At 43.9% G+C, this 27,741-nt stretch overlaps 2 protein-coding genes across 19 annotated transcripts in view; one reads left to right on the top strand and one right to left on the bottom strand.

Annotated features, from left to right (window-relative positions):
• Positions 1-27,741, bottom strand: part of MED12L (mediator complex subunit 12L) — a 699,797-nt gene that overhangs the window by 523,789 nt on the left and 148,267 nt on the right. The window lies entirely within an intron of this gene.
• The window catches only part of MINDY4B (MINDY family member 4B), a 37,277-nt gene continuing 13,372 nt past the window's right edge, over positions 3,837-27,741 (top strand). The window contains exons 1-10 of the mRNA XM_047875186.1: positions 3,837-3,943; positions 4,179-4,206; positions 6,094-6,261; positions 14,612-14,731; positions 15,470-15,561; positions 18,590-18,755; positions 19,296-19,361; positions 23,719-23,789; positions 26,120-26,192; positions 26,937-27,098. Of these exons, the coding sequence (XP_047731142.1) occupies positions 3,837-3,943; positions 4,179-4,206; positions 6,094-6,261; positions 14,612-14,731; positions 15,470-15,561; positions 18,590-18,755; positions 19,296-19,361; positions 23,719-23,789; positions 26,120-26,192; positions 26,937-27,098 (1,053 nt within the window). The remainder of the gene's footprint in view (positions 3,944-4,178; positions 4,207-6,093; positions 6,262-14,611; positions 14,732-15,469; positions 15,562-18,589; positions 18,756-19,295; positions 19,362-23,718; positions 23,790-26,119; positions 26,193-26,936; positions 27,099-27,741) is intronic.

Below are 27,741 nucleotides of genomic sequence, written 5' to 3'. Positions count from 1 at the left end.
GCCACAGCACATGAAGCTCAGAGAGACTGACTAACTTTTCCAAAGTTATGAAGTCATGGGGGAGGCCTTGGAACTTGACCCTGAGCCTGACACCCTCTTCTCCTCACTACACCACCGAAGAACAAAAAGAGAACGTATCAGCCATCTTCTAGTTTCTATGGATTGGCAGAGTTCTTTTAGGAAGGAATGTAATCAGGAAATTTCCATCTTCACAGAAAGTAGAACCAAAGAGAATGAATGATAATTAAAGCATAAAGGATTTAACTTAATCCTAAGGAAGAGCTTTTCAGGGGTAAGGTTAATTAAACACTAAAGAGATTTTGCTTTAAAAAAAAAATCAAAAGGTTCTAAAAGTTTATTTCCAGATTTCTGTCTATGAATCATCATAAGAAAACAGCAAGAAGAAAGTCTGGGAATAATTTTGCCAGCTAGTCAAAACCTTTGCAAGCCCAGCATTTTCAAATTTGACTATAAGGCTGATTGATCAGTCATAGCTTTCTGGGAAACTACAGCAAATGTTAATAACACTAAATTTTTACATACTGATGTCTATGTTTGGAAGAGATACTAGCCTCTCTCATGAAATCATTGGTATTATTTTTTTTAATTATCCACAAAGAATACAAATGGATTCAGACCACAGGTTTCTGCATTTATGTAGTATACTTCCTTCACAGATGAGTGATTTTGGACCCTCCACCATCACCCACTGCCCCCACCACATGGCTGCAAAACCCTCCTTCTCCCCCAACTATCCTTGTTTTGCTCTTACTCCTTCCTTTTGCTGCTGCAGACCTCTTGCTGCCTGAGGCTCCGTATTAATCCCCAATCCTTTGCTGCAGTGGGGAAAGTCTTGGAACAGGAATTTTGGGTGATTTCACATGCCATGAGGTAGGGACAAAGGCATAAGACTGTAGAAAAGGACAATCCCAGATTCCACATATTTCTGTACCCCTCCCCTGCCCTGTCCCTCCAGCCTGGCCCAGGATCCCCCAGTCCCATTTTTTCTTTGTACTTCATTTCTTACACCCAGGCCTCCTGCTCTAAGTCTTGATACAATGCCCAAGAGAGTGGTGGCTTCCTCTGGATGTGGCTGAATCACATTCTTGACTCTTGGTATATTCCAGAGGCCAGCCCTTTCTATCCATAGAGCCCTAATCAGTATCCAACTGAAAATGGAGGGAATGGTAAGGAAGTAAAGGCAGCACTTTCTTTATTAAAAAGAGTAGAACCATGAATTCCAACTTGAGAATTAAAGGAATAAGAGAGGTTGAGCAAGGGACGCTTACAAACAACAATGAAAGTTGGAATATGTATCTAAAGTCTTTAAAATGACCGTGCCATTTGGGGTGCCTGAGTGGCTCAGTGGGTTAAGTGTCTGACTCTTGATTTCAGCTCATGTCATGATCTCATGGTTCATGGGATCAAGCCTCATGTCAAGCCTCTGTAGCACAGAGCCTGCTTGGGATTCTCTCTCTCTTTCTCTCTCTCTCTCTCTCTCCCTCCCTCCCTCCCTCTCTCTCTCTGCCACTCCCCTGTTCATGCATGCATGCTTTCTCTCTCTCTCAAAAAAAATAAATAAACTTATAAATCAATCAATCAATCAATCAATCAAATGATCATAGCATTGGATTCAGTCATTCCACTTTTGGGAATTAAACAATGGGAAGAGAAATAAGGTCTAAATAAGTGGAGTAGTATACTATTTTCATAGGTTAGAAGTCTTAATATGGTAAAGATATGAAAGTATCCCGACTTCACAGATGAATAAACTGAGGTACAGCAAAGTCAAATAACTTGTCTAAAGCCATACAGATAGCAAGAGGTGAAACCATGACTCAAAACTAAGCAGTTGGGGCCCAGAGGCCATGCTTGTAACCACTCCACTGTCTTGTCCATCTCCTGTGAACGTACTGCCCGCTGAGCCTCTGTTCTCACAGCATTTTCCTCTCTCAATGTGTCTGTTTCCACCACTGGAGAGAGCAGGAACCTCATGTTATTTACCTTGGCCTTTCCAAGTGCCTGGCATATAGGAAATACCCAATATATGTTTATGAAACCCAACAGAACAGTTTATTGGTATGCTGTCTATTCACCGACAGAATTTTCTGTAAAGTAGGACATAGCCACAGACAAAAATACACAGATTTAATAATGATTCTTAAGAAAAAGGTAGCTACTCTCCTTTCTTGGTTTGGGGTTATTAAACAATTTAAATGGCAGATCCAGAATTTATTTTTTAATGTGACTTTCTAAATAAAAAATTCCAAGACATTTCTCATCATTATTTGAGAGCAAGGATCACATAATTTCTTTTTTTTTTTTTTTCTATACTGGGACTGCCTAATAAATATTAAATACTGATGCTACCACTAAAACTATAAAATTATAAAGAAGGGAACAGTAAGGCTTAAAAAAAAGCATTTATGGCTAGAGAAGGGAAATAAGAAAGGAATTATTTATGCCTCTTATGTTTACAATAAAAATACAAAATCCGATATATATATATATATATATATATATATATATATATATATCCCCTCAGCCCTGACTACTCAAATCATAATAAATCCAAATAGCCTCTTTGCCTTGACCTCTTCACATTCTCGGGATTTTACAAAACTCATGGTCAGAAATGTTCAGAGAGAAAAATGACCTCCTGAGATTCAATTTTGATATTCAACCAAATCAGAGGAGCCAAAAACACTTTTACTGGTAACCAGTGTTTGTTTTTGATAAACACTATTACTCAGGGTTCTCCAGAGAGAGAGAGAGAGAGAGAGAGAGAGAGAGAAGAGACCTTCCTTTTAGGGAATTGGCTCACAAAAGACTGGCAAGTCTAAAATGTGCAAGGCAGGCCAGCGGGATGGAGACCCAGAGAAGAGTTGATGCTTCAGTCTTGAGTCTGAAGGCTTTTTAGAGGCAGAATTCCTTCTTCCTCCGGAGACCTCACAGTCTTTTCTCTTAAGGCCTTCCAGCTGATTGGTTGAGGTTCAACCACATTTTGGAGGATAATCCACTCGACTCAAAATCTACCATGTAAATGTTAATCACATCGAAAAAAAAAAAAATAACTTCACAGCAACATCTAGATTGGTGTTGGACCAGACTGGTGTTAGGCTGGCTTCCGTAGCCCTACAAGATGACACATAAGATTCACCATCACAACAATGGACATTTCTCTATTATGCCGGTTTATTGCAGCTACATTTCATACAGCCAATAGCACGTGACATAATTTTAGACTTGTCCCTGCAACGAAGCAAACCGGCCCTTTTTCAAACTGTGTGCAAGACTTCTGCGTACTAAACCCTATGCCAAACATCTGTTGGACAGTTTCTTCCTTGGCCTGCATATTATCCAACAGTAGTTAATATGGTTTTTAGATAATCAGCAGAACGGCTCTTACCCAGCCCTTGGCTAAGTATTTCTGTACCACAAACACTTCCACAGAAGCACGACAGCACAAAGTACTATCACATTTCACCAGGATGGTATCCTTCATCAACTAAATTATCCCAATTGCTTTGATACAGAAAAAGTAATTGCAATCCTTTGGTTTATAAGCGTGTGTCTCAGGTTAAACGTTCATAGCATCTGTACAGAGAACAATACACAAAGTATTCCACCTCGAATGAAAGTTTAATCGTGATCTGATGGCAGGGGCTTACAGAGAGCCCAGAGCAGCATCCGTGTGGTGTGACCTCGATGGTCTGAAGAGGCAGAGCTTTTCAGCTCGCCGTCCGCAGAGCCAGCGTCTTTCGTCCTCTCTGCCAGACCTCTCTCTCCCAAGGAAACAACTCCCTTCTTCAGTTCCCCGCATTACCCAAGGGACTATGCAAGTCTCGGACAGGGAACAAAGCTCCCGGGAGCTGGATTTAGAGGAGATAACTAGGAAAATTTCATTTCTTGACAAATGGCGGGAGATCTTTAGTTACCGTGGGTAAGATGTTCTTGTTTTCTCGTTTCTCTAGAACCAGAGGGATTTCTGGTGTGTAAGCAAGCAATCAGCTTTTATGTTGTGCTACATGAGAAGTCTCCATTATGGGTTTACATTTAAGATGCTTCGGGTATAACCATTTGTAGAGAGACGCTGCCCTAGCGAGGTTGGGTTTGAGGAGGTTTGTGGGTTGAGTAAGAGTGAGTAATTTCCTTGATGTTTTCTCTTTCATTTACAGGTTGGGAACCAATAATGCAACTCCTCAGGTAATTACTTTTCTCAAAGCCAGTGTGTTTTCCTCTCGTTGCTTCTTCAAACAATCACATTAACAGCATAATCTGCATTTATTTTACGCACAGAATGTCACTCAGGCACCCAGCATTTAATGTGTGAACACATAAAACTAGAAAACCCTTTGAAATCTTTTCTAATACTTCTTTTTTCATGAAAATCCCTTCCTACTTTTAAGAGTACTTTTCATCACTAAGAGCACCATATGGTTATTATTTTAGAAAAAAGTAATACTAGAATCTAGAGTTCTTAAACTTGTGAAATAACACTAGGTTCTGATAGCCAAACGCTTCAGTGTTCGCGAAGAAAAGTGATTTTGAAAGTAGCCATCATCTTTATTCCGCTTCTGAAAAACTGTTTTCCTTCATCATTTTCAAATAAGGGAAAGGTGACCGAATTCAGGTGTTACAAGGTATTTTAAAATCTGTTATACATTATAAGATGAAAGATATCTCGTGTAGCCTGAAAAGGTTAGAAGGTAATGAACTTGGTATTTCAGATATTAATTCAGTCTCTGAACAAACACGGCACAAAATATTAGGGTGATTTTCGCATCACTAATATATGATATGATCAAACAACTGAATTATTAATATTTTAACGGTAACGCTAAAGCATCTTCCTACAAGTGACCCGTAATCAAAAGCCTTATTTGTGCTAAAACTTTCTTAACCATAGTCTAAATTAGAATCAGGGAGATAATGCTTCCATTTTAGTCCTGGAAGCATTAAATGGAAATAGCTACCATTTGGGAGAATAGAATATTCAAAAGATAAAACAATCTTTGAAGGGAAAAAAAATTATAAATGTCAAGTTACGCTTTATACAGGGTGAGGGAAACCCATTGCCACAAATGTAAAGATTTTCTGTTTGATTTACAAAATGCATCATATCCCAATAGTAGTCTGCCATTGGGATGCTGTGTTTCTGAGATAAGAGAGCATCTTTGCCTCTAGGAATCCAGAAAACTAAGAAGGCAGTTTCCTTCATGTTTTAGCTACCAACAGGGCAGATTTGTTTCATGACATTAGTATAGAAGTTAAGTAAACTGGAAGAAGGGTTGATTCTAACATATTTAAATGCCATAAGAATCAGTCAAGAAAAGGGGCGCCTGGGTGGCGCAGTCGGTTAAGCGTCCGACTTCAGCCAGGTCATGATCTCGCGGTCCGGGAGTTCGAGCCCCGTGTCAGGCTCTGGGCTGATGGCTCAGAGCCTGGAGCCTGTTTCCGATTCTGTGTCTCCCTCTCTCTCTGCCCCTCCCCCGTTCATGCTCTGTCTCTCTCTGTCCCAAAAATAAATAAACATTGAAAAAAAAATTTAAAAAAAAAATCAGTCAAGAAAAGAAAAAGTAGATTTTTTTTTCCTTAAAGGGAGGGGATGGATTTTTTTTAAAGAAAAAAAAAAAGATTATACTCACTTCTTAGGGAGCAGGAATCTGAGAGAATTAACAGGAGGTAGCCTGACTTCCTTTATCGGCCAGTTAAAAACACAATGAGAAACATCGCGTATAGACTGGAAAGATTCAATGTTTATAAAATGTTGTCTTCTCAAAATAAGAGACAGTGACATTTACATTTTTCTCTAAACATAATTTCAAGTCAAGGTCTTGATAGCATTAATTATGTTTCCATAGTTACATTTAACCTCTCCCAGCCACATAAAACTTGTGAGAAACCCCTTTGACACAGACACTGGGATTTTCCTTCCTCTTTTACTGCTATTTATCACATTTTCAGATGTCTTTCAAAGGGAACACAATATTTTCTGAACACTGATTTTTCAGAGAAAAAGAGAGAAGAGAGGGAAAACAGGTCGTCACCAGCTCTGTTTGCTTTGTTTTTTGGTGGTGGCATTTTATACAGAATCATGACGGCAACCATGTATCAGCTGATGAAACTGAAAATGCAACAGGGATACCTCAGCCCAGGGGACAAGGACATTTGCCATCCAGTAGCCTTTGTTCTATCCCCAAACCCTCTATCATCTCTTCAAAATCAGCCGGCTCTCCTATCTCCCTGGCAATGGCCACGGTAAGTATAGCTTGTCAATTAAACATGAAAGGAAACGTAATCTTCCCCCAACAACAAGGCTGGGGAATCTTATCTCCTGTCATGTGACAGTATTATTGAAGATAAGACTATACACGGTTGTTATTGGTAAAGGGAGAATATAATTAAAATGACTTATTTATGGTGTTTTTCAAGGACACTGGTGATGTTACAGTCTTTTCCTCCCCAACTCTGAGAGTCTCTCTATTCACTTCCTTTGTGTGACAATTAAATTTGAGGTAGTGAGGGAGTTAATTTCAAATAAGTCACTCTATAGTGTGGGGTAGGGCAGGTGATGAGTGGTATAAACAACCATGCATAAAGCCATGCAGCTGTGTAAGGCAGGACCCTGTCTGTGCATGGGCAGGAGGGAGGGAGGTGAAGCCCTGTGCTGGGCCTGGGCCTGGGCAAGGAGCTGATCTCAGGAAAGAAATGTTTTCTGGGGCTGCCGAATAACATCCAGGTTTGAAAAGAACCTAAGGATCTGGAAGCTACCGATCCCAGGGACCATTTGCTTAGTTCCAAACCTGATGAGTCGGAGCAAAGACCCCCACCAGCCGAGGCACAGACCCAGCTAGGAGGCAAACTAGCAGCATCTCATTGGATCAAACAGGACAAGGCTGGAGGCAATGCCTTGGCAAATGTCCAAAGGCCCAGCTGTCAAGGTCAAAGAGGCGTGATTGGGCACTGGGGAAGGTAAGGCACGTATCAAGCCAGGGGAAAAGTACCAGCTAGGGTGAGAGATTCCTTCAGTTAGATTGCACCCAAGATAACTCTTTCAATCATAGTGAAACTCACGGCTTTTCAGGACCGTTTTCCCACATTTACCCTGTCCCTTCAAACTCCACACTACATTCTGGAGCCTCAGGCAGAGACTTTTCCTGGGGACCCTAAGAACAAGAATTGGAAGAAGCACTTCCTTCCTGAGGACATGCCACCCTACACCGGGGCAACCTTGCAGAAACCACCGAAGACTAGCTTGGTCACATGGGTGAGGACCAACAACACTTGTCCTACAGTTAGGCCCGTCCTGTACATCCAGTTCCACAGTCTGTGCACTGCACACAGGGTCCCTGAGAGGGATAAGTGGGGACTAGAACCCCTTCTGGGGAAACCACACGGTCTCCGTCTGCTTTTTTTTTTTTTTTAATGTTTATTTATTTTTGACAGAGAGACAGAACATGAGCGGGGGAGGGGCAGAAACAGAGAGGGAGACACAGAATCCAAAGCAGCCTCCAGACTCTGAGCTGTCAGCACAGAACCCGATGCGGGGCTCAAACTCACAGACCGCGAGATCATGACCTGAGCCAAAGTCGGATGCTCAACCGACCGAGCCACCCAGGCGCCCCTCCGTCTGCTTTTTAAGTTGGCTCTGGCTGTAGTGTTTCCAACGCTGAATATAGCCTTCCCTTAAGGTCCTCAGATGGGACATCATCCAATACAGGGTCCCACGTTCTTTTTTATCATGCATTTCCTCACAGGCTTCATAGGGCGACTCTCTTTCCTGTCATATTTGCAGTATAAATGTACTTAGGGGCCCACTGTTCTTTCTCATCACAAATCTCTCTGCCTCAATCCACCTTCCCTCTTTTGCTCAAATGCCAGATGTCACAGAAAGATAGGTCAGCAGGCCTCTCATGAGATGCTGCACCGGGTCATTGACCTCACAGCCCCTGGATAGGGCCTTAACTTGTGTCTCATGTATCTAGTGAATGGCTCACATTTCAGGGAATGAAGACAGGTAATGAATACGTAATCCTGTTAGAGTCTCCCTCCTCAGTGGTGATTCTGCCTAGAGTGGACTATAGCACCAGACGTTAGAGTGACTACCTGTATTTTAATGGATGAGATAATGTTTTTAACAAACAATCTGTAATAGAAATGTATTACTGGCTCTGTAATGAATTTCTACGGTCATTTTAGAATTTATACACAGTGGGACAGTAGGCCACCTTGTCTATGAATACAAGACAAAACTATGATGGCATATTGGCATTTGCCCATATAGGCTTACAGAAATTCTAGAAGACTTCAGATAATGTAACAGTGCCAGGAAAGAGTAGGGCAGGAGACACGGTGGGAGGGAGTTTTCCCTCAGCATACCTTTTTGTACTCTCTGGATTTTGAACCATGTGAATGTGCAATCTATTTTTAAAAACTCACATAGAAATTTTAAAAACAGGAAAAAAAAAAAAAGCATTCGCAGATGTTTCCAAAATCTTCTGGTTTCTCTTTATACTGTGGAAGCAAGAGAGTCTCGGTCTGAGACTTCTCTACCAACACAAACGTGGTGTGATTGCAGACCTCCCCCATAACTTTTCCAAGGTAATTCTCTCCCTCTGGAAGAGCCTGGGGGACAAAAGAATCAGACCACTGTAGCCTGAACCCGAGTCGATGGAGTGTTAAGGAAGTCCCAGAAGTGGAGATAATCGATTTTCTTCTTAAAAAAAAAAAAAAAATTTGAATTTATTCCCATTATGTGGGCCAGATGATAGTGTGTCCTTTAAATAGCAGTAGCATTAATTAAACACACCCTGGGATTTCGAGATGCTGAGCCTTGGGATTCTGAACACGTGGATTCCAGGGGGGCGATTTGGAAGCCTGACCAATTCTAATCGAGGACGTTTCAGCCGTGCAGCTGCCTGGCAAATTATCAGAGCTACTGAATCCTAATACTCACTTGAGAATGCCTTTTGTTGTCATTCTGCCATTCTCCTTTCCCTCCCTGTTGAGGGTAGGGATGCATGGGATTTCCTGACTTGAGCACACTCACTCCTTGCTGGGATTCTGCTGAGAAAGGAGGGGGTGGGTGGAGCACCCTATGAACCTTCTCCCTCCCCAGCTCTTTTATTTCTCACCCTTTGTTGCCCCATTTCCGACACTGCAGCCTTCTGCCTTCCCCCAACCTAACATCTTACCGTGAGCGAATGCCCGGCCAAGGCTCCCGGCCCAGGTAAGGTTGTGGAGAAGGTAAGCATCCTCCTCCCCTCTGCTCTTCCCCCAGCACCTCCCTGCCCTTACCCCAAACTGCCTGCCTTCCCTCCAGGGCAGTTTCCCACCCTCCTGCCCAACGAGGCCCTTCTCCAGAACCCAGCCTAGAACACAATCCCGGAGCCTCTTTTATCCACAGTCAATAAACAAACCCCTGGTGTCTTTGCAATACCAGCCAGCAGGATGGTATTAAACAATGCAATGCCAGGAGATCAAAATATTCTGGCGGAGCCCCAGAGGAATGAAGCTCCAATGGAGGATGATAGGTAGTGGGGTGGCTTTTTGGAAGCCGGAAGCACAGCCTGGTGCCCCGGCCGAAGGCCTGGCCAACAGTCAGACCTCAGGAGATGTTTGCTTAATTAATTCACTGCTCTGGACAATCCCCTAGAGCCACATCTCAGTGCAGAGCAATGGGTATCATCCAGATGCTCCTTCAGAGGCACTCCACCCTTCCCCAACCTGCTTTCTGCCAAGACTGACCTGTAGGGACCCCATCACTAGGGCTCCCTCCTCCTCCGGCTTCCTACTGAGTTTGAACAATGGGAGCCTTGGAGGGGGCCTGGAGGGAGGAAAGGGAAAGAAGACAGGCTGTGCACAGCTGGCGGAATCCCTCTCCTCTTCTGGAAGCTCTTTCCCCAGGACTCTGTCCTTTCTGCTTCAGGTCCCCCCTCCTCCCTCCTAGCCCCTCCAGGTCTACGGGAGATACTGTTGCTAGCTGTGGGACCCTGCGCTGGCCACTGTGGTTTCCCCACATGCAGTCCATATCTTTGTAAATAGTCCCTGTTTTAAACTTTCCTCAAGTTAATTATCCTGACTTGAGCGTGCCATCTGTTTCCTGCTGGGACTCTTACCATACAAGTCGAAAGGCTTGCATTTGGGTGCTGGAGCTGCCATTTACATACACGTAACCGCTCTGTGTCCCAAAGCTTTTCATTGTAAAATGAAAGGGCTGAATTAGATTGTTTTAAAAATCAGCAACTACTTCTGGCCAGCCTGTTGTGCACCCAGCACTGTACCAGACGCTGAGGAATCCATGGTGAACATGATCTTTCTTTCTTTTTTTTTTTTTTTTTTAATTTTTTTTTTTCAACGTTTATTTATTTTTGCGACAGAGAGAGACAGAGCATGAATGGGGGAGGGGCAGAGAGAGAGGGAGACACAGAATCGGAAACAGGCTCCAGGCTCTGAGCCATCAGCCCAGAGCCTGACCCGGGGCTCGAACTCTCGGACTGCGAGATCGTGACCTGGCTGAAGTCGGACGCTTAACCGACTGCGCCACCCAGGCGCCCCCATGGTGAACATGATCAAGCCAAGAATCTAACCACTCTATTTGACAGGCTAGGAGAGAAACGTTTCTTAGGTTTTGCTAACTCAAAAGTCTGATTCCATGATGAGCCAGTAATTTCTAAGGAAAGAAATGATGTAGAGAAGAAGCTTCAGAAAATTATTCTATCTCAGGTTGGGGGTGCGGACAGGTGCAGAGGTGGGAGAGGACAGGATGGGCAAGGTTGTCACAGGGAAAATCTAAGCCCAGGGACCAGAAAAAAGGCAGTCAAGGCAAGGAAATTAAACACATCAGGAAGAATGATCCAGGACCTCTGTCTTCGGGGATGTATGTGTATGTGTGCGTACATGTGTGTGAGCATGTGCAAGTGCATGTGTGTGTGTGAGTGCATGAGTGTGTGTGTGTGTATGTGTGGGCATGCGAGATAATGATCATCATTATCATCATCATAGCAATCAGGAAAGAGTTATTCATTACAAATCCTGGAAAACTAACAAAGTGAAAAGAGAAAAACTATAAACCGTGCTTGTGTTAAATAATAATGATCATTTCAGTCATTTATTAGGACCATTTACCATTTGTGTCTAGTTACCAGGCAGCACAATGACATATGCATATTACTGAATATAAGCCAGGCTAATCTCGTTAGAAATTATATTTGATATGAAAGTAAATGTTACATAGGTAAGATGAGTCACCTTTATTGTCACACTGGCCAGTGGGTCTGGCCTGAGAGGCCTGCCGCCTCTCTGTTCTAAGTCGGACACAGGTGCATCTGGATGGTGACACTCCCTAAGTTGGAAGTGACATCCAGCAACCAAAACAGGAGCTTGGTTTGGCTGGCAGAGTTGTTTTCATTGAATTTGAATTCTAAGCCTTCTTAGTCTCAACAGTTTTAATCTCTCACATTTATACACGGCTTCCCCTCCCCTCCTCCTGCCAGGCTCTGGTCTTTTTTCATCTGTGGTGGGGCTCTGTTCCTACAGCATTCCAGGGCAGACAGGTTGTGTGTTCATAAAGGGAGAACACCTTGCATTTAATCAGCACTTAACGGTCCCCAAAGCCCTTTTCCATATGTCTTCCCATTCAATAATAGCCGTGATGTGGGCCAAGCAAGGGTTGACCCCATTTCAGGATAAGCAAATAAAGTCTTACAGAGGATGGGCAATCAGTCCAAGTTCATGCGGTCAGTGAGGAGCAGAACTGGGCTTCTCAACACAGGAGTGGGGAGTGCTCAGTCCTTCTTCTGTGCTGTGCTGCCTTGATGTCATTTTCAGTCCTCTGCTGGGGATGGCCTGGGTTGGTGGCTCGTTGGCCATGATACACATCGAGTCTGTGTCTTCCGGGAGCCGACTCTATGCCCTTCTACTCCCTCTCCTTCTCTTGCTGTTGCCCTGAGCCACCGGACAAACCATTTGTCTTCAAGTGCACTTCTGGGCTCACACTGAAATGCACCTGCCTCTCTTTCTTTGTAGAGACAATCTTTTCTTTCAAGGGGGGAGCAGAGGTGGCCAGGAAATAAACTCCAGCCACGGAACCAGACCCTGGTCTGACAAGGGGAGAACTTTCCAGATGCTCACTCTCCTGCATCTGTCCTTATTAGAAACCATTAGGCTCTGGATAAATTGGGCTGATCCTTCCTTTTTGCCACAGAGTCTCCTCGTTCCTTTGAACCACCCCCTGTCCTTGGACACTCTGGGTGCTCTCTGTGTGTGCGCGTGCATGCGTGTGTGTGTGTGTGTGTGTCTGTGTGTTTGCAGGTCTTCTCTGTCCAGCCTCCCCTCCATTATAGGAAATAGGTCATTATGTGGTCTGTCCCAGAGTGTGGGATGTGTGCCTCTGCTAGAGCATGGCTGCTTTTAGGGATACGTTATTAAGTGACATTAAATAGACTGAGTCACCTTCTTCACTGAGCCCTTCTTCATGCTGGTAGGCCCTGAAGAAAGACTCTGTAAGTGGTGCACACGTTCACACCTCTTTAACACTTCCTACTTCCTTTCTTAATTAAATAGAATGTGAGCTCAGGCAAAGCTTTCATAGGCGATAGTTTCTAGCATAAGTCAATAACATTGTTTTATTTCCATTATTTTTTTTAAATATGGTGATTTATTTTTTTTAAATAAGTGATTTTTTTTTAATTTTTTTTCAACGTTTATTTATTTTTGGGACAGAGAGAGACAGAGCATGAATGGGGGAGGGGCAGAGAGAGAGGGAGACACAGAATCGGAAACAGGCTCCAGGCTCTGAGCCATCAGCCCAGAGCCTGACGCGGGGCTCGAACTCACGGACCGCGAGATCGTGACCTGGCTGAAGTCGGACGCTTAACCGACTGCGCCACCCAGGCGCCCCTAAATAAGTGATTTTGATTCCCACTTAAAGATGTGACAAGAAGTGTCCCTATTAAATAAGCATTTTTTAATTTATAAAAGAGTAGCTCAAGCTAATGAAAAATATTAATTAAATAATGATTGGCCCACAAAAAGGACAGCAATTACAGGATGACACATACTTGTTTTTAAATGTTTATGTATTTTTGAGAGAGAGAGAAAGAGAGAGAGAGTGTGTGGGAGCAGGGGAGGGGGAGGGGGGAGAAAGAGGATCTGAAGTGGGCTCTGTGCTGACAGCAGAGCCTGACGCGGGGCTTGAACTCACAAACTGTGAAATCATGATTTGAGCCTGTAAGATCATGACCTGAGCAGAATTCAGACACTTAACCATCTGAGCCACCCAGACACCCCAAGGATGCCGCATACTTAAAGCTGGGGAAGCAGAGAAGTAGTGTTGGAATTTGGATGCAAATTCCAGCAGTTTCTACCACTGGGTACTTCCCTGTGGAAGGAGGATAATAAGAGTACCTACCTCAAATACTTAAATTAACATAATGAATGTAAAGCACTTAGACCAGTGTGTGGTACATAGAAAACACTCAATAAATGCTAGATGCCATTGGCCAGGCTAGTTCAAGTGTAGCTCTTCCATGAAGCATTCCTGAGCTCTTTAGTCAGAAATTCTCCTCCCTCTGTTCTCTCAAGGTACTTTTTACTTTGGAACTTCACACATTCTATCTCGTACACAGTTGCGGGGTATTAGACTTTTTACATATCTGTACCCCACATAGGTAGGACCAAGCGCATGCTAAGCAATTACTATGCCCCTGATTGTGGATGGATTCCCCTTTCTTCACGTATTTGATTTATAAAGGCTTGTTTCTTCTGGGAAGCCTTAGAAGACCCTCTCCAATCTCAACGTGCTATAGGATATCCAGCAAAACCTTAAAAATTGGGGGGCAAGAGGACAGAGAATGATTGTTTAGTATCATTTAAAAAAAATCCTTTTAACGTTTATTTTTTAAGGAGAGAGAGAGACAGAGCGTGAGCAGGGGAGGGGCAGAGAGAGAGGGAGACACACAATCCGAAGCAGGCTGCAGGCTCTGAGCCATCAGCACAGAGCCCGATGCAGGGCTTGAACCCATGAACTGTGAGATCATGACATGGGCAGAAGTCGGACAGCTAACTGACTGAGCCACCCAGGCGCCCCTGTTTAGTATCATTTAAATCAATATTGTACTCAAGCTAGAAACAGAGTCCTGTGTGTTTCTCTTTCCTCGAGCAAGAGAGAAGGACTCAAAGCTGGGGGAGGCGAGCACTGCAGAGTCATGGCTGCAGATGGGTATCCCGGATGCCCATGACATGGATCATCAGTGACAGGAGGCAGAGGGGCAGAGCAGTGGCCCAGGCCAGACTGCAAAGCATAAAGGAGAGATGGCTGGCGATGGAAGGGGAGACAGACACAAGGGAAAAAATCAGATGGGGACAACAGGGCACAAGGTTAACACACTGAGCCTTCGGGATACAATAGTCTAAGGGAACCCGGTGTGAACCTTTCACACAAGACTTTACAATTACAAATAGAGGAGTAGGGTAAAATGTAAACCAGGCTGTAGGGAGGGGACAGGCCCACCTCCACAATCCCACCACCTTACTTAAGGCTGTTAGATGAAGAATGTGTCTAAGAAGAATCATCTTTGTTTGAATCATTTCTTTCCCCTCTTCTCAGAAGTTACGGCAGAGCCTCTTTGGAAATACTGTCCATGTCTTCAGCTATGACTGGAAAAAGGCCTATTTCAGGTTCCATGATCCTTTTTCTGACCTGGCTTTCACTTTGGAAGTGGGAAAGGTAATAGTAAGTAAAAATTTTTTTTAAAAAATCCTAATCCCATATTCCCTAGCCATGTTTCCTTCCATCTTTATCCATATGAATGTATGTTTTCATTACAGTCATTTGTCAAAGCATATTTCATATAATTTAACATTTAGCCCTAAATGATACGAGACTATTTAAAATTACAATTTACTGTCAGGGTTATAGCAAAGTCTCACACTCCTTCCCTGCTGTCACACACCCTGCCCTCCCAAATTCGAGGTTTCCTGGCTCTTCTCTCCAAGTTCTAAGTATCCCTGAGGATTTAGAAGGCAGGAGGAGATCCAGGAGCTTCTTTCTGGCTTGTTTAAAATCTCAGTAATTCAGGTCATCAATTACTAGTCACACAGAGATTTCAAAGACCAGCCAACAAGTTCTGTACATCCTACAAATCCAAAAGTTTGCTATGAAGCAGGAGCATAGCGAAGGTAGGGTGGAAGAGGACAGATGTCCCCAGGTGCTGGTCTACTGAAGCTGGTCAATGAAGATTCCGGCCCAGCCATGGCATCTGACCACAACCCACGTATGGAGTACAGTGCCCCTTCACTAAGCTAAGGGGATGCTGTATATACCAGGAGGGACAGGTCAGCAGAGAATAGGTCACATCAATTTCCCAGAGTTCTTCTTTGTCATATTGGCCCCAAGAGGTTCCATTACGGTTGTACAGCCTGCCCCCAGCCTCACACACCTCACCATTTATCTTCCCCTTTTCAGGGAGGTGCCCGAAGCATTCAGATGGCAGTTCAAGGATTCATCATCAAAGACTTGTTGTTTACCAGGAAGGGAAAGGACTGTAACTTTCACAGGTAAGAGGCCTAGAAGCACTTCTCAGACACATTCCTCATGTCACAAGAACTGTTATGTGCCAAACGGTCATTATGGAAAATCCCCTGGGTGACCTCAGGAAGTAGACTTGCCTCACGAGACGAAAACGGCTCTGGTTCTCCCAGACGGACGGGATTTTGTGATTGGGGAGGACTTTCCTGGAGTCACTCTCAATGTTTGGTTGCAGGAATAACGTTGACAGTTTTAGTGCTCCACTGCAGACCTTCCTGTCAGCTAAAATGATGCCCCTGGTCTCAGGTGGGCTTACTTGAAAATATTTGATGGGAAGCCCCAAACTGACAATTTCAAGGAGGAACAAAAGGGGTGATTTTTAAAAGCCCCGATAAAGCCCCAATAATTCTCCTATTTAACTAGGCTAACAAAGTACTGTGTTTGGTAGTTGCCTATTCAAGAAAATCGGTTCAGATTACTTTACTTAGAAGTCAAGTCCCTATCATGGGCAAAGCTCTATGCTTGATATTAGAAAAAATATAAATAAGTAAAGGTATATATCTGTCCTCAGCAGGGTAAGTTATCACTCAAAACAGGAACTAGGGGCGCCTGGGTGGCGCAGTCGGTTAAGCGTCCGACTTCAGCCAGGTCACGATCTCGCGGTCCGTGAGTTCGAGCCCCGCGTCAGGCTCTGGGCTGATGGCTTGGAGCCTGGAGCCTGTTTCTGATTCTGTGTCTCCCTCTCTCTCTGACCCTCCCCCGTTCATGCTCTGTCTCTCTCTGTCCCAAAAATAAATAAAAAACGTTGAAAAAAAATTTAAAAAAAAAAAAAAAAAAAACAGGAACTAAATGTATAATTTATTCTAAGGTCATGAATTGCCAGTTTCCTGAAAAGCAGAGCCAGAGATGAGAATTCTTTATGCAAGTGATTTATGAAGGGAAGGCCTTGTTGGAGAGAAAAAAAAAAAACATTTTTTTTTACCCCTCTAGCTTCTTTGGCTAGTCTAATAATTAACTTTACAGAAGACAGATTAATAGGAGAAAAACAAACACGAGCTTAATAACATGTATACCTCGGGGCGCCAAGGTGGCTCAGTTGGTTAAGTGTCCGACTTCGGCTCGGGTCATGATCTCATAGTTCATGGCTTAGAGCCCTGCGTTGGGCTCTGTGCTGACAGCTCAGAGCCTGGACCCTCCTTTGGGTTCTGTGTCTCCCTCTCACTCTGCTCCTGCCCCACTCATGCTCTCTCTCTCTCTCTCTCTCTCTCTCTCTCTCTCTCTCTTTCTCTCTCTCAAAAATAAACATTAAAAAAATTTAAAAAAAAAAAACATGTATACCTCTTGTATACATGGGAGAGACCTAGGAAATCTCTGTAATTCCCCCAAATAGCCAAAGGCATCACGTTAAATACCATCTTTAGCTAAAGACAAAAGAAGATATTGGGGGTGGGGAGTCAGTTATGGGAGGTTACAGGGGAAAGCGCAGTGAACAAGCATAGGGTTGTTTTGCACATTAAGTCTGTGCCTTCTCCACTGATAGGAGTTTCTAGAGATTTAGAGCCATCCCCCTCTTCCCATGAGGACATCCCCTTACAAACGGAGATTTCTCCTATAACGTCTTTTACAAAAGGGCAACTTCTATTGAGTTTTCAGACCTTCTCTTGAGTCTGTAATTTTTTAAAAATAACCAGTTTAAAATAGTCCACATGCCAGAGTGGCATCTTGGGCTGGCAAGATTTGCTCCCCTTCGGGCCTCAGGAGAAACCTGGAAGAGTGAAGGACAAGGAGAGGGAAGGAGAAGCTGAGGAAGAATGTGGTCTCCAGTGACGCCCAGCCTCAGTCTGATCCCATGAGAGCTCTGAAGCCTCAGTGGCCCCATTTTCAAAGAACAAAGTAGGGGCCTTTATACTTCCCACCTCAGCCGGGCACTGGCTTTGACCTGCTCCATGAAACCTTCCAGAACCTTCTCGGTCCCAAGTTCTGTCTCCTTCTTCTTCACTCTCAGAACATTTTGTTTTATTCCCATCCACCTCCTCAAATTAGGCTTTTAGACTATGGATCACTCCTTGTTTCTCATTTCTGTGTTGCCACGGAGGTAGCGGGATTATAGAAATCATCGCTGAGTCCATTAATAAACCCCATCACGTGTTTCTCCATCGGGACAACAGTTGTCAGTGTTAAATATTTAGAAAACAAGCAGAGCAAAGGTCTACCGCATAAAGATTGGCTCCCATTCCCTGGGAAATCCTGACAGCCCAGGATCGCTCCAGAGAGTATAATGCTTGAGGGCAGGGAGTCAGGAACCAGCCTGCCTGGTGTAAAATCACCACTCTACCACTTTCAAGGTGAACGACTGGGGACCAATTCCTCAACCCCTCTTTCTTTCTTCACCTCTGAATCGGCAGTAATAGTAGTATCTACTTCACAGGGTTGTTGTGAGGATTAGATGAGGGGACGGGTATGAAGTGCTTAGAGCAATGCTGGGGACAGTGAGTGTGCCTGCTATACAAGTCAGGATGGGCAACATGAAGCGGGCCTCCAGTGCCGCGTGGGACAGACATGATGGGGGAGCACAGACACGGCGAGCACATTAAAGGCAGACAAGGGCATGAGAAAAGGCATGGAGGGGTGATACAGAAAATACGTTCAGGGGACTGGTCCGTGCGGGGCAGCAGGTTTGCAGAATGGAAACCTGGGAGATAACACTGGACGGGGCTGCACTTGCAAAGGGTTTGTGTTCCTGGGTTAAAACGTTTGGATCAGTCTCTGCTGGAGTTCGGCGAGAGGACAGCGGTGGGGACTCCGGGGGGGAGGGGGTAACTCACAGGGTGGGACTGGCTAAGATCACCAAGAGAAATAGTACGCTGCTGTGAGGATGCCACTGCCAGTGACAGAGTGTAGACAAGGCCCTCTGCGACCGTCTCACGGGGTGGGTTGATGAAGGAAGCAAAGAGACCCATCTGGTATGCAGCAGGGGACTTAAAAGTGGAGGCACCTCACATTCAGCTAGGTGACTGTCCATGCCAGTGTTCTCATACCCAACCTCCCATATTGCAGTTTGTGTGCAGTCAGCAAACAGGAGCAAGAGCAGGCCCTGGCAGCGGCACTGGCTGGCATCCTGTGGGCGGCAGGAGCAGCTGAGAAGGCCACCGTCTGTCTTGTCACTGAGCACACTTATGTCACCTCCAATCCTGACTACTCGGGCGATGATTTCACCGAGCGGGTGAGTGCACCCCTGCCCGTCCTGCCAGATAAAGGGCCAATGAAACCTGAGAGTATTCTAGACTCAACATGGAAATGAAGGCGGAGCCCCATCGATGCTCCCAGAAGGGTCAGATGTGGCCAAAGGCATCTTCCAAAGAGGTAAGAACCAAGGGTTGGAAGTGCCTGCTGTGAATTTTTCCTTCCAGAATTCACCAGGATCAAGAATACCCCAGACCCGAAATCATCACAAAATGCATTTCCATATCCACTGTCTTCAACATTGCTGAATTTTACCTATTAAGAAAAAATATGTTTATGGCTTTACTGCTCAAGATATCACATTGGTTTAAAACTAAGGACTGTAAAAGGGAGGCCGGTAGCCATCCACTTTCACCATGTATGTTTCACATGGCCTTGTGTAAGATAATCTGTCAGGTTTCAGCAAAGTGATTTTGCAATGAAACAAAAAGCTCCCTTGAGGAAATAACAGTAAGTTGACATCTTATAGATGTAACTTTCATCTTCCTTTTCATTTTTATCTTCTATTCTTGATTTATAGCTCCAGCTGTTTGAACTTTTAGAGAAAGAAGCCACTGAGAAATTCATCTATGATCATTTACAATGTGTAAGTGTTTAAGTGTTGAGATAATCCCTTTATGTTGAACCGATCTTACAGGAAATCTTCTTTCTTTTACAAAGTGTACTTCTAATGATGCTTATTAAGAAAACCAGGTCATTTTGAGAGCTAAGAAAGGGCCGAATGAGAGAAAGAAAAGCCCGCCTCTCCCTCCCCACAGCCTAAAAAGAGGCCAGATCACACACAGGCCATTCACAATTGCGTCTTTGTCCTTGGCTAATCAAACCCAGAGAATAATACTATAGAGGGCATATGCCAAGATTTCTTTTGTGGGAAGAGAATACGTCAAAGCAGTCTTGCCTCATCTAATGGATAAAACACAAAAATGCTAGACAACTGAGGCCCTAGTCTAAATTGCCAAAATGACCACTCACATTGGCTCCAAGGAAATGACTTCTAGTCTGAAAAAGGTGGCCCTGTTTTACCTCTTCTATCAGCGCCTTCCACACAATGTCGTCCTGGCAATAATTCTTCCCAACCTCCCATGTGGGGACAGTGTCGGTGGAATATCTCAGGTGCTTTTTTAAGATGCCTTTGCAGAGAAAGGAATGAAAGCTGATTTCTAAAGAATTAGAACCCTACAGGGTAAAAGAAGAAGACAGTTAGCAGGGTAACCATGAAGCCATACAACGGTGGATTATATAGAAGGAGGAAATGGGGTCCATGAACCTCACTGCTCCATTCCTTCCAAAGGCTATAGAGGTAGAAAACTTGGGCATGAGTTCTCAGCCGCACATTGGCCATACATTCTTGGTTAAACTAGTCACCCCAGGACTACCTCCCCCACCATCTCATATGTCTGTGTGGTAGGCAGAGGAAAGCCCCCCACCCCCAACTGCCCCACAAGGATGTCCATACCCTACCTTGTGGAACCTGTGAGTTTTATGCTTTATAGCAAAGGGGAATTAAGGTTGCTAACTCAGTTGACTTTTTTTTTTTTTTTAATTTTCAAAATTTGTGAGATTTAAGTATAGGTGACCTACAATGTTATATTAATTTCAGGTGCACAACAGAGTGATTCAACAACTCTGGGTGCATTACAAAATGCTTTAAAATAGGGCGAGTATTCCAGGTTACTCAGATGGGCCCAATGTAGTCACAAGGGTCCTTAAGAGGAAGACAGAAGAGGAAGTCAGAGTGTACGATGTGAGGACAGTGTTGCCTGCCGCTGCTGGCTTTGAAGATGGAAACGGGGGACACGGCCACTAGAAGCTATAACAGGCAAGGAAACAGAGCCTCTAGCAGGCCTGCTGACTGCTCCATTTGGGCTCAGTAGGAGCCATTTTGGACTTGTGATCTCCAGAACTGTAACATAATAAATTTGCATTCTTTTCTGTGCTTTTTTTTTTTAACTTTTATGAAGTTTTAATTCCAGTATAGTTAACATGCAGTGTTACATTCGTTTCAAAATTTCTATTATTTACAGTACTAAATTTATGGTTACTTTATAATATATATTTATATTTTTAATATAAATGTATAATTAATATAAATTATATATAATATAAATTTACAATAAACCTGTATAATGGATTTTAAAGACCTAGCATGAAATATTAAGTTAGAAGCCTGCTTAGGGACTCTGTTGTGGGCAGATATTGAATGAAGTCACACAGATAGAGAGGCCATGTAAGTAATGAGCCTTCCAGCACAAAGAGGCAAACCCTTTCCTTTCTGTCTTCCATCTCCTCAACTCAGACCTGGGGCAGTCTGATTCAAAAGGAAGGTCCCCACATCTGCAAGGGATTCCTTAGTGTCGCTGGAGTTGAGAATCAGAGGATCAGAGCTGAAACTCTACACAGGCTTGTTCTATCAAAGGCTAAGAGTCAAGCTGGAATAAGTAACAAAGGCCTTATGCAGAGATCGACTGTACGGTGTGGGTGAGCCTGACGTGAGAGCTGCCCGGGTCAAACAGACCCATGGTGACTATTGCCATAGCCACTCTGAGGAAGCGCTGGCACCGTTTCCTCAGTGACAGGGGCACTTGATGGCAGGTTCCATCAAGGGCACTTGATGCTCCTCTCAAGGGCACCCCTGACCAGGGCCCGCACATTATGATGTGCTTCACCGAACCTTTACCAAACCCCACTCACTCTCAAAATGCACCCATTTTGAGGTCCCATTCCTGTGTCCCATCTTAAGACAGAAATCCCAAGACAGAAGTCTGAGGGCTACATGTGGACAGTAGACCTAAGTTTATGGGTTGAATTTCATCCCCCCAAAAGATATGTCCCCATGCCTGTGCATATGATGTTATTTGGAAAAGAGGTCTTTGCAAAGGTAATCAAGTCAAGGAAACGTCACGCTGGATTAGGGCCGGCCCAATCCAGTGACTGGTACCTTTACAAGAAGAAGGACACTTAGACGCAGACACAGTCATGTGGGGAAAACACCATGTGATCATGGAGGCAGAGCTTCCATGATGGGATGTGTCCTACAAGTCAAAGCACTCCAAGGATTGCCAGCAGCCACTAGAAGCTAGAAGATGCAAGAAAGACTCCTTCCCTTCTGCCTTCAGGGAAAGCACGGCCATGCTCCCACACCTTGATTTCAGACATCTGGCCTCCAGAACTGTGACAGAATACATTTCTATTGTTTCAAGCAATTCAAGTTTCTGGTAACTTGTTACAGCAGCCCTGATACACCTATCATTTGTGTGATCTGCAGCATTAGTCCACCCAGTGTTGCATTTTTAAACATTTGACCCAGCCACTCTTCAAAAACAACCAGAAGATTCCACATAAAAACCTGGATTTTTAGCTTTTTCCCAAAAGAATCAGAAAACCTGGCCGCGCTGGGCCTATATGCTGGCACGTTCTCAGTTAGCTGACGTGGGGGCAGTGATTTCTATTGGACAAGTTGTGATAGGCTGAATGATGCTTCCTACCTGGTGAAAGGACTTTGAAGATGTGATTAAGTCAAAGACCTTGAAATAGGGAGATTGTCTTGAATTTTCCTGGGTGGGGGGGCAATTAATAACAAGAGTCTTGTCAGGAAAAGTGGATGACGGGAGAGAGAAAGTGGTGTGACGAGGGAAGCAGAGAGAGAAGAGGGATCACATGTAGGGTCACAATTTGGGGTCATGAGCCAAGAATAAGGATGGGTTCTAAAAGCTGGAAGAGGAAGTGAAAAGTCTTCCCCACAAAGCCTGCAGAAGAAACATAAGCCTGCCAGCAGTTTGAATCAGACTCATGAAGTGGCATCCGTGTTGGGACCTCAAACCTCCAAAAGTGGAAGACAGAGAATTCATGTTGTCTTATGCCACCAAGTTTGTGGTAATTTGTTATGGCAGCAACAGGAAACGAATACACCAGGGTCCCCAACGTCCCTCTGGACCCACCTCTCCTCATTTCTCTGACACTCTGTAGCACACCCATTTGGGTTCCTGTCTGATGCCTGTGGCACTGGAATTTGTTCCTGCCTGAGGGTCCTGCCCCTGCCAGGTCACAGAGAGTGATGGGGACAGGTTAATCCATAAAAGGGAAAGCACCTGCATTTTAGCAGAAGCCTTCCCAATACAAGGACTTTAAAGGAGATGCTTTAACCCTGGGAACCTTGAAAGCCAGCCAAGGAGCTTCTTTTCAGCAGGCAGAATATTCATACAAAGCTAAGACCTGCTACCTGAATGTTAGTTGGGCAATTTGGATTTGATCCTGGAAATCACAGGGCACCTTTGGAAACTCTTGAGCAGAAAAATAGCCTTCCCAAGAAAAGAGAGAGGGGAGAAGTGCCTTAAAGAGGGACAGATAATAATTTTGTTGTGGTTCTAGCATGTTCCAAGAACTAAGGTAGGTACTGTGCGTTATTTTCATTTAACTTTTGCAACAAAGCTGCAATTTATCCGCAATTGCAGATGCGGTGATTGAAACTCAAACAAGTTAGTAACTAGGAGTAATGGTAGAACTGGTTTTGAACCTAGATCTGTGTAAGTCCAAAGGTATTTCTAGAAATCAATGAGGAGGGAGAGATGTCCCAACCAAGGAGAGGCTGGGAAGGGGGCCAGCCAAGAGCACACCAAGGGTCTGGGCTGGGATGGATGCTGGAAAAATGGAGAGGAAAGATACACTACATCGTAGCCATGATTTGAAGAAAATCATGTGATAGAAGTGGAGGAAAGAAAAATAGGTCGAAAAGCAAGAGAATGACAGCACCAAGGGCAGACCTTGAACAAGCAAGACAAATGCATTCGAGAGTGAAGATGGCCTAGGGAAGCTGTACTATCAGCCGGAAAAAAAAAAAAAAAAAAAAAAATCTTGGGCTATAAATCCTCGAATTCATGCCTGGAGATATACATAGCTGCATTGCTTTTAGGCAAACATGCTTTTGTTTTGTCCCCCCCAAACAGTTCAAAGAGGAAGGAGGCCATGGTGTCATCTTGTTTCTTTACAGCCTGATCTTCTCCAGAACATTTGAAAGGTAAATTCAACAAACATTTGCCCAGGTATTTCCTATAGCTCTGCGATCACATACGCAGAGTACTCTTACATCGGAAAATATTTTCATGCCCTGTTGGAAACCTGAGTAGTTTTTCCCAGTGGCTGCTCTTCTGTTGATTCATCCTTTTCTGTAGTCAGTTTGGCCATATTAATGGGTGAGTGGATGTCGCCAGAAAGGTTTGAATCTGTTTTTCTCGTACAGTGGTGGCTTCCTTCTACTTGTGGTTATAAATATTGACGGATAATACCAAAATTTATTTGTATAACTTTCATAATTAAAGTATTTTATTATTGGGGCGCCTGGGTGGCGCAGTCGGTTAAGCGTCCGACTTCAGCCAGGTCACGATCTCGCGGTCCGTGAGTTCGAGCCCCGCGTCGGGCTCTGTGCTGACAGTTCAGAGCCTGGAGCCTGTTTCCGATTCTGTGCCTCCCTCTCTCTCTGCCCCTCCCCCATTCATGCTCTGTCTCTCTCTGTCCCAAAAATAAATAAACGTTGAAAAAAAAATTTAAAAAAAAAAAAAGTATTTTATTATTTATATGCACAATAAAATATACCCACAGGTATTTATTTTGTCGCTATGATATGCAAAGCCCCTTTCTTGGCACAATGGGAAATACAAGTAAAAGAAGAGATGGCCTGACCTCCTTCAGGGTCCAATCTGGGAAAGATAGGAGTTATACGTAGAGATACTGGGTATGTCACAGGGGGTACTTAATGTACCAAATGAGGTGTAAAGACGAGGAGTCTGGAAGATTCCAGAGGAGGAAGGGTCACCAGTGGATAGACTAATCAAGGAAGGCTTCTTAGAAGAAGTAGACTTTCTTTTGGGCTCTGAAAGGAAAATAACCTTTCAGAGAATCACAGAGAGATACAGAGTCTCTAGAAAGGAAGAGTTACAAGCCCTGAAGCAAAAATCTCCTAACACTTGTCTTTTGCATAGCATCATCACATTTTTGTGGTCTGTATTATTAGCTGCTTAACAGTTTTCTTTAAATCAACACAAATTTAAATATTAACTTCTTCCTAAACATTAATATCTTTTAAATCATGTATTTGTTGTGTTAAAGAAGAATGTATTAAGCACATCCACCACACGGTTTTTTTTTTTTAATTTTTTATAACATTTATTTATTTTTGAGAGACAGAGAGAGACAAAGCATGAGCAGGGGAGGGGCAGAGAGAGAGGGAGACACAGAATCTGGAAGCAGGCTCCAGGCTCTGAGCTGTCGGCACCAATCCCCACGCGGGGCTCAAACTCACGAGTTGCGAGATCATACCTAGGCCCAAGTCAATGCTTAACCGACCAAGCCACCCAGATGCCCCCACCATATGGTTTTTTAAATGCTCACATCTACACCACCTAAAATCACGCCACACTTAAGGCAACACTGCCCTGAATTACATCTGATGCCACCAAGGCACTCACCATGCTGGACCCAAGCTTTTAGTTCTTACTCAGGAAGGGCATGGCTCCAGAGGTGCCGGGGTGGCTCGCGTCTGACTCCTGATTTCAGCTCAGGTCATAATCTGACGACGGTTCATGAGCCTGAGCCCTGCATCAGGCCCTGCGCTGACAGCGGGAATTCTGCTTGGGATTCTCTCTTTCTCCCTCTCTCTCTGCCCCTCCTGCAGACTCTCTTTCTCTTTTTCTCTCAAAATAAACAAACAAACTTAAAATTAAAAAAAAAAATTTTTTTTAAATAAAAGAAAGGCATGACTTCAGTCCTGTGAACAGGTTCCTTCAAGAACACTTTACAACTCATATACCAGAACTCAGCACCTCTCCCTAAGCGAGAGCAGGAGCCACATCCTGCCTGGACTTTCGATCGCCTGGGGTGGGACCCCAAGCCCCGGTCCCTGGTGAAATAGTAGAGGCAGACCTTCTGCAGTCGACAAATGGGTTTAACCCCCAAACTAGTATTTTCCACTTGAACAGTCTGTTCAACTCTGTCTTGAGCCAGGACTCTCTGTGTCACTACCCTAAGCCAAGGGTCCCTTGCCACTCAGAGCAAACAGTTTCTCCACTGAGCCCAGCACCCACACAGGGATCCTAATGTGTGAGATCTGTCACTTCACCCTTCTGCCTCACCACCTGTCAGCATCCCCCAACTTCACCCATAGCTTTTCCCATCACCTCTGCAGCCTGGGTATTAGAAGCTCTTCCGGTGAGAGACGCAAAGGTACAAGGCACATGGGCGGGACAGTGACTAGGCAAACCTAATGTTGGGAGGTGGAAGAAGGAGAGGCCGTGGGTTCCTGGTGCGGTCACTGTCTCTGACTGAAGGCTGATGGCATCTTGCATCCTACAGGCTTCAGAAGGACCTAGATGCTTCCAGCACTCATCTGTTACAACCACATGCTGGGGGCTTCCTGTGCAGGCAGGTAGGTTGAGAGGCTTTGTCTTTCTATTATAGAATCTGAATTAGGCTTTTTTTTTCTTCAATTAAGCATATTCGCTCCCCAAGTGAAGAGTGATTGGATTATCTTTGAAAGACTAAGAAGATGCTAATGTGAGTTTGCTCTCAGAGTCTATGTTCCAATTTCTATTTTACCTCTGAGAGCCCCACACTCCTGACGTTTTACAGACCTGTTAGGAAATATCTTGACAGGACCTACCAGGAATCCCTAATCATGGAAAGAAAAGTACTATAAAAACATCTTCGCTTATTGCTTCTTAAATCACAAGTATGGAAACCAGAGTTTATAAGAAATGTAAAGGGAGGAAGGGCAGTCAGATCTAAGTGGGGCCCGTGGGGAGTTATTGTGTATGGCTCCAGAAACAAAGTCAACAAACTTCTGTTTTAAAATTTTTTTTTTTTTAATGTTTATTTATTTTTGAGACAGAGAGAGACAGAGCATGAACGGGGGAGGGCCAGAGAGAGACGGAGACACAGAATCTGAAGCAGGCTCCAGGCTCTGAGCCATCAGCCCAGAACAAACTTCTGTTTTAATCCTACCAAATGTTTACGACATGTTTTTCCTGAATTATGTATTAGGTGATTTCCATTCTTTTAAGTAAAACTGGTGACCTTGCAGTGGTTATTAAAAAAAAAAAAAAAAAAAAGAAATTAAGGCCTTTTGTCATTGCTACCTAAAATATAAATATTTGTAAAATGTGCCAACTAGGCAGTTTTGAACATGATTTTAACTGGAAGAGCAAGTCCGAATGTCTTCAATGGCTGTCAGAAAGGAAAGTCTCAAGAAATATTGCACGGGGTCCTGACCCGCAGTGACGTTGGATATTTGTGGTGGGGTAAGGACACCTCAGAGAATGACAGGCTTTCACAGGTGAGTGTGTTTTGATTCTCAACCACACAGCCAGAGTGTCAATATTTTGACTGTTTTTTAGGGTCATTATTAAGGCAATGAAAACCTGAGCTAACTTTTTCCTTTACTTATTCCTGCACATCTCCCACCCCCCACACATATGTACACCGAGAGACTTTCAGAATCTAAATGTAAATATCTAAGTCTACATTACTTGTGTCATATTTTATTTTATACATTTTTATGCATATAGAGGACAGGTCATACAAGTAATATGCAAATAATTTTTTGAAAAACAATACTTGAAATATAACAAGATAAAGGGAGGGTCCCCTTTATCCCCACCCAGCTTCCGGCTTCCTTCTCAGAAATCAATACTGTCAGCCACGGATGGGTATCTTCCCAATCCTTCATTTATGCAAATGAATGCATGTTTTCTACCTATTGCTTAAAGATTAAAAAAAAAAATCACTGGGGAAAAAAGGGGGCCCCCTCCTCAGGAAACTCTTCTCAAGAAGATTTCCAACTCAAAGGATCGACAACCTCTGACAACGAGAAAGTAGAATGTGCTGTTGGAAAACATAACCAGAGAATTAAGTAAGATGTGATTCTGCAAAAATAAACAGGAGAGCGGGTGAGAAAGCAAATATACCCACCCCAAACC

This window comes from Prionailurus viverrinus, chromosome C2 (assembly GCF_022837055.1).
Source record: "Prionailurus viverrinus isolate Anna chromosome C2, UM_Priviv_1.0, whole genome shotgun sequence".
Classification (NCBI taxonomy): Eukaryota; Metazoa; Chordata; class Mammalia; order Carnivora; family Felidae; genus Prionailurus; species Prionailurus viverrinus.
The sequence above is the reverse complement of the archived record's forward strand: the minus strand, read 5'-3'. Positions and strand labels throughout refer to the sequence as shown.